At 40.5% G+C, this 17,570-nt stretch overlaps 1 protein-coding gene across 2 annotated transcripts in view; it reads right to left on the bottom strand.

The window, feature by feature from the left end:
- The window catches only part of CNKSR3 (CNKSR family member 3), a 64,433-nt gene extending 64,067 nt beyond the window's left edge, over window positions 1-366 (bottom strand). Inside the window, exon 1 of one of the 2 annotated variants that reach the window (XM_042809250.1) lies at window positions 241-366. In XM_042809250.1, the coding sequence (XP_042665184.1) occupies window positions 241-292 (52 nt within the window). In that variant the 5' untranslated portion in view covers window positions 293-366. The remainder of the gene's footprint in view (window positions 1-240) is intronic. The other variant, XM_042809258.1, reaches the window with a different exon arrangement.
- Window positions 367-17,570: the final 17,204 nt, after the last annotated feature.

Raw genomic sequence — 17,570 nt, 5'->3', positions numbered from 1 at the left:
CCTCCCCGCGCCTAGCCCGGAGAGAAACGCCCACAGCGCTCCGGCCGAGACGCGCAGCAGAACTCTCGGAGCCGCGGGACAGCGGCTGCCACCGCCTCGGCGCCCTCCCCGCTGCCACGAGGCCGCCCGGCTGCCGGCAGGGCGAGAGCAGCTGCGGTTCCCACACGGACAGGCGGCGCTGCCCCGCCGGCCCCCGAACCTGGTACTAGAAAATCCTCGCGGCGCGGTGCCCGTACTTACCTTTGGTCCAGTCTACCACTTGCTTCGGACTCCACTTGGTCACCGGCTCCATGACGGGCTCAGCCCCGCCGGGACTGCCGCCCGCCGCGCTCTCGGACGCGGACTCTCCCCTTCTCAAGCTCCCATCCCCGCTGCCCCCCTCCGCGCCCGCCCCGCGCCAGCCGGGCCGTCCCCTCGAGCCGGCTCCTCCCGGAGCCCGCCCCGCAGCCGCCCCGCCCCCACGTGCTGTCGGCCGGCTCCCTTCTGCGGCGGGCCGGGCCGGGTGCCTGCTTCCGCCCCCAGCGGAACTCCGCGGGTGGCGGCCGGTGGGCTGGGAGGGAGTGACGGGGCGATGGCACCGGTCCGGCCTATGGGAAGCAACGGCCGCGGTGGGGCAAGGAGCAGAGTGAAGCTGCTCGGGGAGAAGGAAGAGGAGAGATGGGCGTCTCGGGGAGAAATGGGGAGTGTGAGTGAAATAAACTCCGTGAAAGGAAAATAGAGTGATTTTCTGCGTCGGTATTAAATAGCCTGTGGTCGACCATACTCAAAAGTGTGTGTTCACTGGGATGGGAGTCCGTAGCTTTATGTGTCTGTGTTCTGTGCTTTCCTGCCCCACAGGAGTGTGCCTGCTGCACGGCCTGGACACTGAGTCAAGACATGGCGCATCACGGATTGGATACGGTGCTCAGGGACATGATTTAGCAGAGGGTTGTTAGTTAGGTTGTATGGTTAGTCATGGTTGGACTCAGTGACCTTTAAGGTCTTTTCCAACCTGAATGATTCTATGATTCTATCAACAGCTTTAGGTTGGAGAAATAGTGGTGAAAAACAAAAGGGTTTTTTTTTGCCCGTATATCTAAACAACAGTAGTTCATTCATCCTGTTTGTCACATGGTGGCTGAAGGTATATTTCTAGTTACTTCACTGCATATTTGAAAGATTAAAATGAGATTCACCACAGTATCAATGGAGCAGCCCAAAATTTCTGGATTCCCTATGGAAACGTGCGTCATTCACACTCCAAAAACAACAAAGCAGCCGCTCTCAGCCCCTGCAAAGCCTAGGGTGAACAGATGGGCCCTGCAATGAGCCCTGTTAATGGTTTCACAACCCTTAGTGTCACAGAGCTTTGGTCTTCACTACACAGATGCTTCCCAAGGTTGCAGGAAGGAAAGCAAATGTCTCGCTGTTGGTGTTTGGAGTGTTCATCTGCTGCCATCCTTCTCTGTCACGCATCTCAAGCCAGGCCCTATGTCTTATTTGGACAGGATGAGCACCAGATTTTGTGAGTCAGAACTGCAAGTCCAGTCACTTGCTAGCAGATCTGAAAATTTGATAAATCTATTATTCGTTGTTAGAATTTTTATAATTTTCAAGACTACAAATCTACTTTTTTGTTGTTTGTTTTTGTAAGCAGGACAACGTTGTAATGACCCTGTGTTCTTTTACTGTGTTATGTCCCTCAAAACCATCTGCTGTACAGCCTGCTGTGGACAAATGAGGTGGGAATGACAGGGGAAGGAAGCATGTCTCTAGCTTTTCAGTGAGAAAGGTCACTGAGTATTTAAGTTCATTTGGAAGCTGCAACATACAAATTAAGTGACTAGAAATGAGTCAGGTACAGAACTGGATTTGGTTCTGTTAGCATGTAATTAAAATATTCACACTGATGGGGCAACTGTTGTTGCACAAGAATCTTGCTTCTCACCTTGATAATAGAACTGTCAGTGATGGATCTCCTTTCTATACATGATCGCGTGGGAGATTTTGGTGTACACTACTGAGAGAAATAGGTCTGCCTAGTCCCTTCTTGAGCACTGGGTCTACAAAGAAAATCTCTTTTGTCTGGATGAAGTAAGGACAGCCTGAGGAACTTCCAGGCTTTATCACTTTGGGAAAACTGTGTACTGGCTATGCCTCCCCAGTGACTTAGAAAGAATCTAGTAACCAAGCAGTACTGTCATTTATGTAATATTTTCATGAATTCAGGTTGATTTTTGTAGAATCATAGAATGGCTTGTGTTAAGGTTCAAGCACCTTGAGGCCCACCCAGTTTCAACCCCCTGCCATTGGCAGAGCTGCTGCTCTCCTGAACAGGATGCCCAGGGTCCCATTCAACCTGGCCTTGAATGCTTCCAAGAATGGGGCACCCCTGGGGATCACAAGACTATTTTGCACAATATACATTTATTATAAATATATTTTAAAATTAATAGAAATTGGATTATACCTTTGTTTTGGGCTCTCTTTACCTGGCTATGAAGCTCCCTCACTCTCAAGTAAATTGAGCACAGAACTCACCGGTATCAATGCTTAAGCAGAAACCTGACAATGGCAACCTTTTTGTTCTCACCTAGCTCTCACTTCCCTGTCCAAATGATACACAAGCAGAAAGATTTGTCTGGAATACACCCCAACAGTCAGTGTTATCAGATACAGAAGAATTACATCCCCAAATGGAAAGCAACTGCTGGGAATTTAATGCAAGTAAAAGAAAAGGTAAAACAGGGAAAGCAGTTTAAAGATTTAGCAGGAGCAGTGCCTGCTCCATCTTTTACAGCTGTTTGCCCAGTCATCATATGCCAGAAGCATACAGATGTGGACTCATACTCAAGCCCAGATTCAAGAAGCCCACATTTAACCTAAATCACTCTAACTCCTTCTCACTCACTGATTAAGGCCCCCAGGTAGAAGGAAACAGCACATGGGTTTGAAGCCAGCCTGAAGCTGGGTCCCTGTGCCTATGCAGAACTTTCTGAAGAGTACTTCACAAGGAGACAGGATGCGTTGCTCTCTTTCTCTTTTACAGTCCACCTCTTGCTGCTTCTTTTTAAAGAATGTTAGATACATGTGTTTTAATTTAGCCATTTTTCTTTACAGCCTAAATTTATCTGCAGATTCAGAAATACAAGAAAGGTGCATTGACACTTTCCTCTATATCTTTCCTTGCAGATAGAGGTAAATGTAGAAGGGGAAAAAAGTAACAGGAAATAAATACATTATTTAAATATTTGCTCAGCTCCAAAAATAATAAGCAAACTTTCTTTTGTTTGTTTGGGTTTTTTTTCCATTAATTTTCATGTATTTAAATGTTTCAACTTGAATCAGTAGCAGCATCACAACTGTTTAATGAAGCTGAGAAAAATCCACCTGATCAGGAATTGAAGACCCTATTAACTTCAGGAAGAGTTACTCTGGAAAGAAAACAAGCTACTATTATAGTTTCTTCTGTAGCATTTGCAAATAATCAGATTTTAAAATATATTTCAAACATTAATGAGCAGACTCACAAAATACCTGTGGTCTTGTGGTTAAGACAGCCTAGCTCAATTTCAAAAGAAAGAGGTTCAAAGCCTTGCCCTGTCACAGGCAGCTCATGCAGCACTTGGAAAACTACTAAGAGTCATCCTGAAGTGCTTTAAATTTAGGCATGGGAGTAATTCTGTTAAATTCAGTGGGAGGAACATGCTTAAAAGTTTTCGTATTAGGGGATATAAGAGTATCTGTATGTTAACTGTCCAAACAAACCTCCATGGTTGGAGCAGCTGGGCAGTTTGTGCAACTCCACGTGTTTCCCAGCTGGGGCAGTCATCAGTGGCAGAGGGTCCACTGGAATGAGCAGATAGGAGGGAAAACAATAATGTGGTAAACTACAGCTGGTTTGCTATGACCACAGCTGCCTCAGAATATGTGCCCAAGGCCTCAGTCCGGTCTTGATCAAGCACTGCAGAGCAGTGACTGTCTCCTGGGTGAGGCGTTTTCTGGGTTCACATGCTGGCTTTGTTCTCTTCCCTGTGGCATGTGGGGATGCTGATTTAGTGAGCATGTTGAGGATAGGTCTGCTGAAACCACTTGGGTGGAAAGGCCAGAATTTGCATCCACCAGCCGGTTGATCTGCAGCCTCTCCCCATCTGTGAGGTATCTGAGTTTAGCCCACCCCTCTGCCACTTAGCTTCCTTCTAGCTGCAGATTTCATCTCCTCAGTGTAGCCCTAGTGGCATTTCCTACTGTAGCGGCTCACCTATTTCCTTCTAAGCATTTTAGATTTCATGACTTGCACGCTTATGTGGCCAGCTACCCTTGTGTACATATATGTCCATGACCCGAGGATAAAGCCTTAACTCTGTGCCACTTGCTACAGCTTGTAAATTAAATACGTAATCACATTCAACAGTTTGCTTTGTGTATTAAAGCTTTTTAATTGTCACTGCTGAGAATTCCATACCTGTCATACCTTTACCAAGGTTCAGCACTGAAATACTCCCTGCACATTAATCACAACCTTTTTTCCATTAATAAATTACTACATTATACTTAATGTTGCCTTAGACTGCATATTACTCTTTCTTCTGAGAAGAGTTGGTTCTTTGGTTGTGCTGAGACTGGGTTGCAAAGTAAAGCCCCAGGAAGAGGAGTCAGAGAAATGGAGAGGATAAAGGAGTAATTTAGTCTTCTTAAAATACAGCTTTGCAGAGACCAAAGAGCAGATCTGTCATCTGAATCAATGGCTACTCTGAGTGCAATAGAAGTCACAAGCAAATGTTGGTACCACAAGTGTTAGAAGAGCTTATATATCATATGAGAAAGGGTAAAGCAATTACCTGAAGTATAACAGCCCTTCTTAAAACCTACTGATCTTCAAAAATAGGTTTACAGCTTCCCTTCAGGACAACAATTTTCATAGCAGAAATCTAGCAAAAGAACTTTAGAAACTGTAATCAATACATATTCTCTCTCTCCACTGTCAGTGTAATTATATCTCCTTTCCCTTGCTTTCAGGACCAAACATTTGCTAATGTAATCAAAAAGTGTAGCAATAGCCATGTTCACTAGGTTGAAAGTGCAGAATTCTGCAAAAGCCATTTCTACAATGATCTGGTCTTTCAGTGTAAAAGCGGATTTTGGTTATCTGTTCCTCAAAATATCATCCTAAATATGAAATTGTAAGACTTGAGAAACGTGCAAAGATCGCAGGGCCTACAAAGACCTTGAATGTAAAAAATAAATAAAAATAGCGTGCAAACAGATTTAAAATGGCAGATTCAATGGACAGAAATTAGGCCAACACATCAAATATACATTGTTTATTGTTGATGCCCGAGGCCACAAAATTATTTGGAGTCTTTGGCTTTCTCCATGTACAAGATGACGGCAGAAGCCAGACAATGGATTGATGCTTGTTCTTTGAAATACGGCCGCCAGATGAGGGGAGTTGTTGTTTTTAAATATTTAGTGTTTTATTGGAAGGCTGGCACCTCTCACATACTCTTTGAAAGAGAAAATGTACCACAAGTATCCAGCATGAGTTCAAAATCATAACACAGCCCTTAATTATCTATCCCTCCCACACATACAGAGAACTGTATTTGCAACTTATTCGTTTTGGGGCCTACTTTTTTATTGTGGTTTAGGTTTAGTTTATAACTTTATATGTTTTTGGCATTTCTTCTTAAGTTTTAAAGTGGATTTTCATGATCATCGGAGGACTTAGAGACCAGAAACTCCAACATAGGAAGGCACAAAAGGTACAATATGCTGAGCAACTCAGCAGCAATGGCCCTTGGATTAGGGTTAACCATAGAAAAGCTCTTATGCTTTTCTATACACAGCAAATTAACTTGTGTTTTCTCAAAACACAGAGAACCCTGGCCAGGCCACTGGAAGATGCTTGTTTTTATATCAAGTCCTTCCTAGGCATCTGAGCATCAGTATTTAAAATGTGCCCAAGAGAAGGATTGATTGTCCCCTTGAGTCAGCCTAGTGTCAGCCTAGCCTCCCACTCAGTAGTCATAGGGACAGATCATCAGAGGGCAAATGCATGCAGTTTGGAAGTGGATGAGATGAGTTGCTCATCCACTGATTTACATGCAAAGTTCTTTGCAAACACTGTCAAAATTGGAACACTTAAGTCCTTCCAGTGATCGTGAAGTACATCTCTTTTGTTTGCAGCTCGATTTGGAAACTTTCTGTCTGTTTCAAGGAAGACCTAAAAAGGTTTTGCTGACATTGGGAAGGAAGGAAGGGAGGGAGGAAAGAAAGGAAGGCACGAAGGGAGGAAGAAACTGGGCTTCCTCTAAGATCTTGTGTAGCTGCACATGGGAGGAGCAGACAATTTTCAAAGCTGAGCACCTGCAGGTCCAAAACCACATCAAAGGTAATTTTAGCCATGATTGAAAATGATGCCACGGTATTTTAATATCAGGAATGGAAAGGGTGTACCCCCACACAGGCATCCTGGACAATTTCCAAAGTGTATTGTGGCAACTTTTCCATCCACTGACCATCAGCGTGGTCAGAATTTGGCCTAGAACATTCAAGTCAACACTAAAGTGAATGAAATGCTTCATATCCTGCCTACAGTAGTATGAAGCCTCCCTCCTTTTGATCCCTTGCAGATTCCTCTGCAGTGTTTGTGTCAAAACACAAACCTCTTCTTAATGAAAACAATGAATACGTATACGTCACGTTAAAGCAAACAGAAATCTTTTTGCCTGAAGAAGCAGAAGACAGGCTAACAGCACTGTGAACCCTTTGTTTACGTTCTGAAAGGAACCAAATGCAATGGAAAAATAAAATATATATCCCAAAGGCTTCATGACTCTTTTCATTCAGTGTTACTGTATTGGAAAATTCTTTCATGTGGCTGTACCTTACTATTTTTCAATAAAGCTCTAGCTTTATTGTGATCAGTGCTGGGTGGCTGGGTATTTACTGCACTCATGTATGCTTGGTAATGCAGTCTGTAGGTAAGGCTGAATGTATGTTTGAAAAAACTATGTTTAAAAATGGATGACGTGACATTGGTGAGGTGCAAATATTCTTCTGTTTTTGGGAATAATTACCTACTAACAGGCATGGTTTCACAGGACTCTATATTTGGCTATAATCACTATGTCCTTTTTTAAATACCAGTTGAATCATGGATTTTTCCCACTGGTTTTCCTGTTTTTAAGACCTATGGTCTAAGAAAAAAAATTAAAAACAACTAAATGTGATCCAAAGAAATGTAGCTTTGCCAATTTTGCTGAAGCTGCTGATTCAACAAGGTCTTTCAACATTTATAAATGTAGGAGCCCAGGCCATCCTCTGAAACTGTACCACTAGTCATATGTTTAAATTTACACTTGTGTTTAAGTACTTTGTGGAAGAAAACCTTAATGTTGTGGGCTAAGCTGAGATGACTCATTTAAGGGAAAAAATCATATACATGAAAAAATATTTCCATTTCCTGATAAGCAATTGAGTAGCTACTTGTATTAAAAATCTGAAGATGAGCTTCTCTTAGTCGAAAATACTACTGTAACAACACTATAAATCTCAACAATATACTTAACATATGATTTAAGAAAATTCACCTCCATAAAAAGCAGTAAGAATAGTCAATATAAGTAAGCAATACTTAATTGGCTAATCTGGGTAATTTATTGCAAAATATAGCTGGTCAGTACACTTAGCTTACTTCAGGTAAAGAACAAATTCTGAAAACATAGGTTCATGTGCTTAAGCAGTGGGGAAGGCCAAGCTGGTGCCAGATAGTTTTCCCCTAAGTCTGTCAATTGCGTGAGCACAGTGTTGGATGTTAAGTGTTAAACACACTTCACCAGCAGTTTGTCCATCAGCAGGCAGATTTTCCAGATGGTCTTCGGATGATCAATTAGGTTGCTCATAATTGCATGTTCCTCCCCTACATGCCACCTTCCCTGCTGCTTCAGTGTGAAGAAAGGTAAAGTATTTAACCATTAAGCAGCTGGCACAGCTTGTGTAAACAATCCTTAGCACTTCATTTAGGAAAGCTTACAAAAGTGGTATGGCTCAAGTGGGCGTTTTAGTATTTGTTTCATTTCAAAAGGAAACATCCCAGAAATAAAAAACAGGTAGTGCATTCTCAGCTCTCTCTGATGTTTTTCTCATGGATGCCATTTACAATATCTAGCTCCAATAGTGCGAGAGAATTGAACTAGGCCATAAAAAGAAAACATAAATGCCTTCATAGAACTACTGGGATTTTGCATTTCATTTACATATTTATCTGTTTGGGCTTTTTTTATGGCAGGAGAATTATGAGATTTTATTCCTTTTTTGTCATCCTGAGAATAATTTTTTTTAAACCTTTTAAAATGTTTCAGAAGTTTTACCAATAAGAAAACGAGTGAGGTCTTTGGGATACTGGAACCTTTGAATGACCTCTTTTTGAAATAGCTAACTGTTCAATGCAAGAGAAATAAAATGAGGCCTCAAATGATTCTTCTACTACACAGAAAAAGCATTTGCTGCCTCACTACATTCCTTTTTCCATCTCTTCTAAAACATAAGTGGTTTTTTTGCTTATACAGATAATTTTGAGATGTCGTATGTGCACTTTATGGCTACTTCTCTGGCTTCTGGTAACATAGAGCCTTGTCAAAATATTAAGCAACTACTGTTTCAAAAGTCCAATGATTGTTACTGGGTCTTGTTAAAAAAAGTAATCCACGTTTGTTGGTAACCTCAGATCCTTTGTGTTGGTTTTCCTTCTTGTCAAAATCTGTCACAATTCAGTCAGGGTTCTGAGTGTTAACTGACATTTTCTGTGTACGTCGATTTTACAAATGTCGTAGTCAGGCATAGTATTGGTGCACAAAAGTTTTTGTAAAGAAAATTAGGGAATGATCTCTCACTGATTTCGATACAAACAGCATTAGATAAAACATTCTGCACTTCAAAAGATAGCTGTAGATAAATAGCCAAGTTATTAAGAGGTATCATCCGAACTAAAAGAACCCTCTGAACCTTTTGGGAAAACATCCATCTTTAGCTATTCTTGGTTAATATCTTTATGGAATTCACATTTATTTATTCTCTTTTTAACTCTTTAATTTTCTGATACCTGGGAAAGAGCTGTTATTAAGAGCTCCCAAATCTGTTGAGTTTTGTGGGGTTTTTTATGTTGCTGCTTCATTTTGAAAGTGATGTATTGCTTTTGCAGTTTTAACTGTGCTACAGATTTTGCATGAAACAGGAGATGGCAATAATCACCCCAGTCTTCTTTATGGCCTCTGCGGTGACTTGGCAGACCTTTTTAAGGAGGTTTATACAAGTGACAGCATTTCTAACCAGCCAGTTCTTGTGCAGACTGGATGCAGTAAGCATATCCAGAAGTCTTCAAAAGGATTCATCTTTTTCAATTGTTCAGATAACTGGTTATTTACACACTTGTAAGAAAGAAAAAGAAAGAACGTGATCCAGCCAAAATGTTCCAGTGAACCTGCTGGGACAATATATATTTTGTCTCTACCCAACTTTGAGGACCTGGGGAAAGTTATTTTAATTTTTAAATAATCTGCTCTATATGCATTAATAACTCTTTAACATGACTTATTCCTCTTCCTTCAATGTGACACAGAATTCCATACACACTTTACTATTGAAACCTGCACCTTGGAAAGAGTTTAACAACATAGCAGTTCTTATTTTCTGTGGGTTATGACTGCTGCTATGAGCTTTGTGCTGACAGCACATTCAGGCTAATATAAATGATAGCCGAGTGTCAGGCTGCGCCTCAAGGAGTTTGTCTTCTAACCGTGCTTAGATAACTACCAAACTTCAGGCACCTGACCAGCCTTGTCATGTAGGAATCATGTTTTCCTGCAGGCAGAGATGTCCAAAGAAGGTGGCAGAATTGTTTTATTTTCGTTAACAATACACTGGAGATGATAATGGCCTTCCAGCATTCACTTGTTTCAGGAGAGAAGTGGAAGGTTTGGGTGGCCAAAGCTGCAGTAGCATGGTCTGACTATCAGGAAGAGAGATTGGGACGGAGGAACTCAAGGTACAAAGGGGCTGATGGGCGCATGTTGAAGAGGAGAAAGGATAAGGGGTAAACAAAAACATGTACACTGCAGAGGCAAGTTATAATACATGGTAATACACAGTATGATGCTGAGGCTGTTGGCATGCAATGCTCACTCCTTGGCATCTGACACTTCTGTGTCTCCCAGTAGCCACTCTTGTTCAGGAATGTGATAATGCCAAAGTTATTCCCCAGGTAGACCCCACTCATATCCGTAAGACACAGATGTATAGATAGCGAACAAGATGGCCATTTTGATTACATTCCACATTTCTGGAAATGTGTGAAAAATATTATTCCACAGGAGAAGAAAAGAGAAAAAAGAAGTTGCTCTTTCATAAAACAGACAATACAAATGAGATACTTCTCATGATTTTATCTGTATTCAGTTTTATCTCAAATGTCATTTTGCCATACTGAGCTCAGTAACTCTATGAAGTTTAACCCTGTCATTTGATGTAAAATAGAATGTGATCTAAGTTCAAGTGAAAAGTTAACATTTTCACTCAATGTTTTTGTCTCAAAATGCTTTGGCAGTACAAGCAGAGGTCAAAATCAGTGCTGCCAATAAATGCATGGAAACAGGTTCAAAAGTGTCATGCAAGAAATTGAGATGGACCTCTGTTTTACACAATGTCAGGTGTTTTAGATCAAGAGAAAGAAGACTCTTTTTCATCCCTTGTATCATGGTGTTACAATCATGAGCAGCAGTGTGGTTATACAGCATGTTCAGTGATGAAAAACAGCCATCACCTGACCGTCTGACATGGTACATCACAGAATTCACTTAAACAGGGTTTGAAACCAATCCTTTTATATCAGAAGTGGAATGTTATTTCTGTTACTAAAAGATATTTCAAAGACAGAATTGCAAAAGGTACTTTGAGATCTCACTGACTTTAATAAAATTCAAATTTCAAAAAGATGTAATATAGAGCATATCACAAAAAGTTAAGCAGAAGAAATATTTTCCTCTCACTAAATTATGTCACAATACAGTATTTCATTTTGTTCTTACATAGACTTTCATCCAAGGAGTTCAAGGAATTCACAGTTGGCTAAAAGAATCTCAGAGAGTAAAGAAAGTCATAAACACTGTCTGATTTGCCCAAAGACATTCACAAATCAATAGCAGTAATGAGCCAGTGTTCACATCATCTGGTCTCTTGAGAAGAAGAATGTTTACTCCTAGTAGCGGAGATTCTGCTCTGTACAGATGGGAGAAAAGGCATTCTTTCTGTTTGAGTTACTGAAACAGTTTCTCAGCAGTTGAGATGCAAGCCCATAAGGAGGAAGAGAGATTTCCTTCATACTGATGGAGTTGGCTAGAAAATTCATGTGCTGTCAGTTCCTCTCTTTCAAGGTCAAAGACAGTGTGATGGCATAGGACTACACTGTCCTGTATGCAAATTTATTCCACATGCTCCTGACACTATCTGGATCATGTGATAAATACTCACTGCCCAGGTCATCATACATCACCTTCAGAGTGGCTGATTCCCTCAGGTACTGGATATCTTTCTCCACGGTCATCTGGTTGACATAGAATATCTTCCTTGTAGGGATAACTTTTTTTATGGATAACAAGAGTTGCCTCAAGAGTCTGAGGGGTTGTGCCTGTTTTTCTAATTGTTTTGTCAATGCTAATTTCCCTAGACAGGGATTCCAGATCTCTCACTTCCATGGTCTCTAATTCCAGGCTATTAGCCCCATTATCCAAGCATCAGAGCAGCCAGGTGACAATGTGCTCTGCAAAACGCAGAGATAAGGATATAGTACCACATTTACTGCCACACTTACTGCTTCTTCCTCCCACCACATTTACTGCCACACTTACTGCTTCTTCCTCCCATTGGAGGAATGGCCTTTCTTCAGCACAGCCTGCATGTCCACTTTTCTTCCTTCCCCTTCTAAGTAGAAGTTCCTAGTCTTCCTAAACAAATTGTCTTCTAGTTCCCTTGTTTCTTCTTGAATATAGAAGAAATGTCTGATGTCAACAAGAGCTGGTTCAGCAGCAGGACTTGTTGCAGAGGTTGGGTCAGATCCACGGGTGTTTTCTTCCTTTTGGAGGTGCTGAATATTGTTAAATATTGTTAAATAATGTTTGATAGGTACAGGCCAGACTCCAGAACAGTGCACATTGACACTGCCAGAATCAGGGCATACTTTTTTTAAATAATCTATTCTTTTTTTTTTTTTTTTTTTTTAGAATTCTCTACTTGTTGAGAGTTGAATCCCAAAACCCCAAACAACTCTGATAAACACCAGCCTATATCTCCTACACACCTTGCCACTCATGACCCATCCTGCTTCAGTGAATATCGTTGGGTTGCATTCTTATATAGTTGTTTAACAATAGATAACAATTGAAGTACATGGCAGGAGATATAACAACAGGGCTGCACTAGTTTGAATATCCTAAGAGTATTCAAAATTTTTGAAAACTATTTTAACCTGCCTGGAGTAAACACTCTACTTTTTAATAATTTTCACTGTAAGGCTCCTGAAGTGTAAGATTGATGGCCTTAGTGAAAATAACAGATTAAGTTCTTGGTCAGTCTAATGTGAGCACACGTTACAAACAAATTGGCAAAACCATAAACAAGCTTAGGCCAGTCCCCAGAAATGACAAACAACAAGGAAAGGCTTAAGAAAATCAGTGTTAGGAGCAAACACATCAACACTGTGAAAAAAATAAATCAACAATATGACCGGCAAATATTAAACTAATATAATTCTTACAACAGATTTGTTTTAACATACTCTGGTCAGATCTGTTGTTATCTCAATCTTTCATGCCTCACACTCAGTGCGAAAAGGGCTGCTGTGGTTTAACCCAGCATGCAGCTCAGAACCACATAAATTTTTGCTCTCTTCTCCCTTCTAGTAGGATGGGGGGAGAGTATCAGAAAGATAAAAGTGTAAGAACTTGTGGGTTGAGATAAGGACAGTTTAATAAGAAAAAATAGGAAAGAAAAAGACAAGAAGAGTATACAAAACAAATGATGCACAGTGCAATTGCTCACCTGCTCACTGCCAACTGATGCTCAGTCAGTCCCCAGTCAGCAGCAACCTCATGGCCAACTACCCCTGTTTTACTGTTCAATGACATTATAAGGTACGGGATCTCCCTTTGCTCAGTTTGGGTCAGCTGTCCTGGCTCTCTTCCTCTCAGCTTCTTGTGCACTCCCAGCTCCTCTCTTGGCAGGGCAGCAAGAGAAACTGAAACATCCTTGGATCTGTGCAGCACTGTTCTGTAACAGAGAAAACATCGGTGTGATATCGACATTATTCTCATCCTAAATCCAAAATGCAGCACCATACCAACCTCAAGGAAGAAAATTAACTCTCCCACCTGAAACCAAGACAAACAGCCATGCCCCTGATTCAGTCACGCAAGATTATGCCTGGCTTTAAGCACAGGTAGGTTTCAGAATTAAACTTGAATCAGACAAGTGTCCAAAGCAGAGGACATACATAAACACGTTTCTGAATCACGATGTAACTGATCTAACTTTGTTGGTGAGGGACCTTGCTGAAATTCACATTGCATCTGACTTCTTACCCATTTCCTCAGCAGACAGAAAGCTTCAGGCTCCAGCTTGCCTCACTCAAGCACAGCCCTTCCTTTCTACAGGAAACTGAGGAAGAGAAATTGTCAGAAGAGTGGCCACCTCCTCTGACAAACATAGTAAGGATGGTCTAAATTAGGACACTGAAATGCCTTTCTGCTGTAACTGAAGCAATCTTTATTTTGTGTGCAGGAACAACCCAGGCATAAACACTTGGGCTATGTGGCAACTGGGAAGCAGAAAAAATATCTCCAGGAGAAGGGTGCAGGACATCTGGTGGGGAGGAAAGAGGCTGATTCAGCACAAGGTATACATTAGACTTGTACAGCCGGTAGTTGAATATAAACTCAAACACACATTTAGATGTAAGGACACATTCACCTAGAACATGTCTTTCAGCTCCATTGACCACACAGTGAGAAGAGTCTGAAAATGCAAAACATGAGAATGAGATTTGTGGGGAAGGTCATCACCGTGCAGAACTTAACCTTGAACTTCTCAAGCAGCAAAATTTGCCTTGCTGTTGTGCACTTGAGACTTTGCCTCCTGCCAACAGCTCCATAAACGAGAATTTTAAAGTAATAATTGAGAAAGAAAACTAAAATGCGATTTGCGAATGGTTTTCCTCGCTACAGAGAAAATCCTATTTTAAATTCAGTTGTTGTAAATCTTAATAGGGACTAACAGGTACTGCATGAATAGCAGTTTTTTGTCAGAACCACAAGCGAAGATTTTAAACTTGGAATATGATGATAATAGTGTTAACACCAGGAGGGCCAGGTGCAAGGTGCTCTACAGGTTTCACGCAATTAAAAAAAAAAAAAAAGAGCAAAAGGAATAAAAAAAGAGTTCTGGATTTCTAGAAAATTATGTAACTCTCCTGTTTCAAACTTAAATCTAAACCATCTTCTTTTGCTCTGTTTTTATCAAAATAGTATTTCAACAGTGACATGCGCAGCACAGTTCATTTAAATTAGAGATCAGTTGGTAGTGAAGGTCACGAAGGTCAGTCACTTACAGCCCTGTATACAATGCAATTTATTTCCTTCTTAAAGTACAGTGTCTGATCAGAATGATTTTCCAGATTGCTGTAGTCTCTCTCCCACGTGGCATTTTCTGGCAGCTGGTATTACAGATGAGCTCACTTCCCCTAGTAAGGGCACAAACTCTCCTCTATTGCACCAAATAACTTCAATGAGCCTTAGCACCTTAATAAAAAGTTTGTAACATAGAGTTACATTTACAAAAGTCCTTTGTCGTCATGGTCTATATTTTATTTTCAAACATCTGTCAAAAATCAGGGCTTTTTAAGCAACATCTGGAGTAAATTCAAGCAATTCTCAGCTGCTATGGCCTTACATTACTACACTATGATATTAATAAAACACACATTTTTTAACATTTCTCTGTATTGTTAAATCTTTATGAGAACAATTTAATTCTGTGAAGACAAAGCATGGCTTTGTATGTCATAGGAGAGATATTTTGAAACTTTTCCAGTTACATGGATCAGTTTACACCCTTTTCCATCAACAAACAATTGAAAAATATCATCAGCCAATTTGTCCCAGATTTGTGGGCCCTGGGGAACTAGTTTTCACGGGAAAAGAGAGAAAACGGAAGGAAGTAATATTACAGATTACACTGAACCAGGTCTGTTTCTACTCTGCCTCCAGATCTGCACGTTGAGGAGAAAGTAAACAGTTAGCTAAATCCTAATTGGTTCAGAAGTTTAGGAAAGAGAATTAATGTAAATCCTAACCATGAATGAATTCATGTCAGTATTTTCCCTAAGTTTACTAACAAAGAGAAGTTGCAGGAAATGGTTCATTTGTGTGATGTAGGTAGAAGACACAGAAAAGTAAAAGTGCGTACCCTTATTTGTCAACCATCACTCACAGCAGTGGGAACACTACAGCTACTCCCCCTATACTGACAGTGCTGGCAGGACACTGTATTATGCCTTGAGATGGGAGTTATTACGCTTACTTGGAAAATGCCTCTCTACACTCCACAGCAAGGACGTAAGAGCATACTCCAACATTCTCTATTAAGCATTGAGATAGAAATAGAAGACAAGGTAAATGCATCTACATATGAATGAAGATGAAGACAGTGATGGAAATATATGCACTGCTCTGCCTTGTGATCTGGGGAATCAAAGCTTTAGTCCATCAGGCCCTGACGGCGATGTCAGGTCAGCACTATCTTACTGTCAAGCCAGATCATGTATATGCAACTTCTGTTCCTCGGAAATAGATTTTTCTTTCATTTATTTATCTTTGCTCTAAAAGGCAGAAACTCCAATGAAGGCTGCAAATGTTTTGCTGATTGAACCAACAATCTCTAACCATGAAGGCAACATGGTTACACAAATACTCTTGTAATTGTGCAACATATTGCACAAATACTCTTCCACAATCATCCTGAATCTATTTTGCATTATTCCCTGAGGTGGACAAAACCCTTCAGCTTGGAAGTAAAATCAGGGTCAGAGTAGCACAAAATCATTTTCATCTGAATCCAAGTTTCACAGTATGGAAATCTCAGCTGGTTTGAAAGTAGGCTGGAGGTATGATGAGAAGAGATTCTTTTCTAGCTTCTGGGCATGTTTTTTTCATCTCCCCAGGGAGAATGCGGGTTCCCTAACCCACATTCTGCATTTAGGCTCTCTGTTGGGAAATTAGAGAGGAAATTCTAAATCATAGATTTCTACACACACTATTTGACAGCTGAGTCCTGGAAACTTACAGCATCTGTGCTGTTTTTCTGTCTGAAACCAACAGAATATCTGTGAAGGATTTAATGGATTTCTCTCTGGTGACCGATAAAAGCATTACTAATACCAGTTATGATAGGGAATTCTCCGAAGACAATATACCCTAAGAAACAATTAAATCCAGTCAATTTAGAAGTGGTCTAACATGTCACCTTAGTTTTCAGTATGTAAGGAGAGAAGAGTTCACTGGTAACCACAACACACTACTGCACTGTACTGCTATGTGCTGTGAGGTTTTAGTCATTTTTAGACAGCATATTTGCTTACTCTTCTTTATAAGATGTATATACCAAGAGGCCCTGCCCCTCCTCTAGGATTTTGGAAGTCTTTCAACTACTTACAAAAAAAATCAGGATCATGACCAACTGCATCTGCTGGAGAATATTGAAGAATGTTTATATGCATAGATACCATAAACAAATACTATTTCAAAGTTGAGCCAAGATTAGCCACAGCTGGAAATGAAAGGTTGGAAAGGTAAAAGTTGGAGGTAAGAGTAAGAATGAAAATTTCAGGGCATACGTTTTGCTTCACTTTTTTTTTTTTTTTTTTGCTTTGCTTCGTTCTGCTTTGTGGCAGAAATGTCATTTATTTGAGCACAGATGAAAAACTGAATGAACCTAAGCTGCGTTTACAGACATTATTATAACATGAAAATCAATCAGTGAAAACATACAGGAGTCAAACTTTTGCTTAGAAAGGCCAGTTTGAAGTTAGTGAGTAGATCAAAGCAGTTAAAACAAAAATAATGGCTTACAAAGACTAATGACAGAGAATAGAATCTTTGCAAAAGCAAAGAAAACACCTGTCTGAACTTGAGAGTGGCAAGGGAATTATCCACAATGAAACATATTTCCTGAAACATGTTTACATGAAAATTGCTTGGGGGTTGGGACCACACAAGGCAATTAGCTGAAAAATGGCTGGCTGGGTGAGGTTAGATAATCTGTTTGTCTAGTCAACATTTTAGGGCCAGTGCAAACTAATGGGCGTATAGAAAGGGAAAGGAGAACAGCACAGGAAAAAGGAGAGTAAAGGACACAGCACTGTATTGTTTATATGTCAGAGTAAATAATAATACCACACTTAGCAACAAGGTTTAAATGATTAGGAGTGATCAAGGATAACTCACTGCAGTGACTTTCCAAAAGTAAATGCAGTTCCCATAAAG

The sequence above is a fragment of the Centrocercus urophasianus genome, unplaced genomic scaffold (assembly GCF_019232065.1).
Source record: "Centrocercus urophasianus isolate 14NV4802_14NV808 unplaced genomic scaffold, USGS_Curo_1.0 seq_10, whole genome shotgun sequence".
Classification (NCBI taxonomy): domain Eukaryota; kingdom Metazoa; phylum Chordata; class Aves; order Galliformes; family Phasianidae; genus Centrocercus; species Centrocercus urophasianus.
Note: the sequence above shows the minus strand (reverse complement) of the source record. Positions and strands in the feature narration are given on the sequence as shown.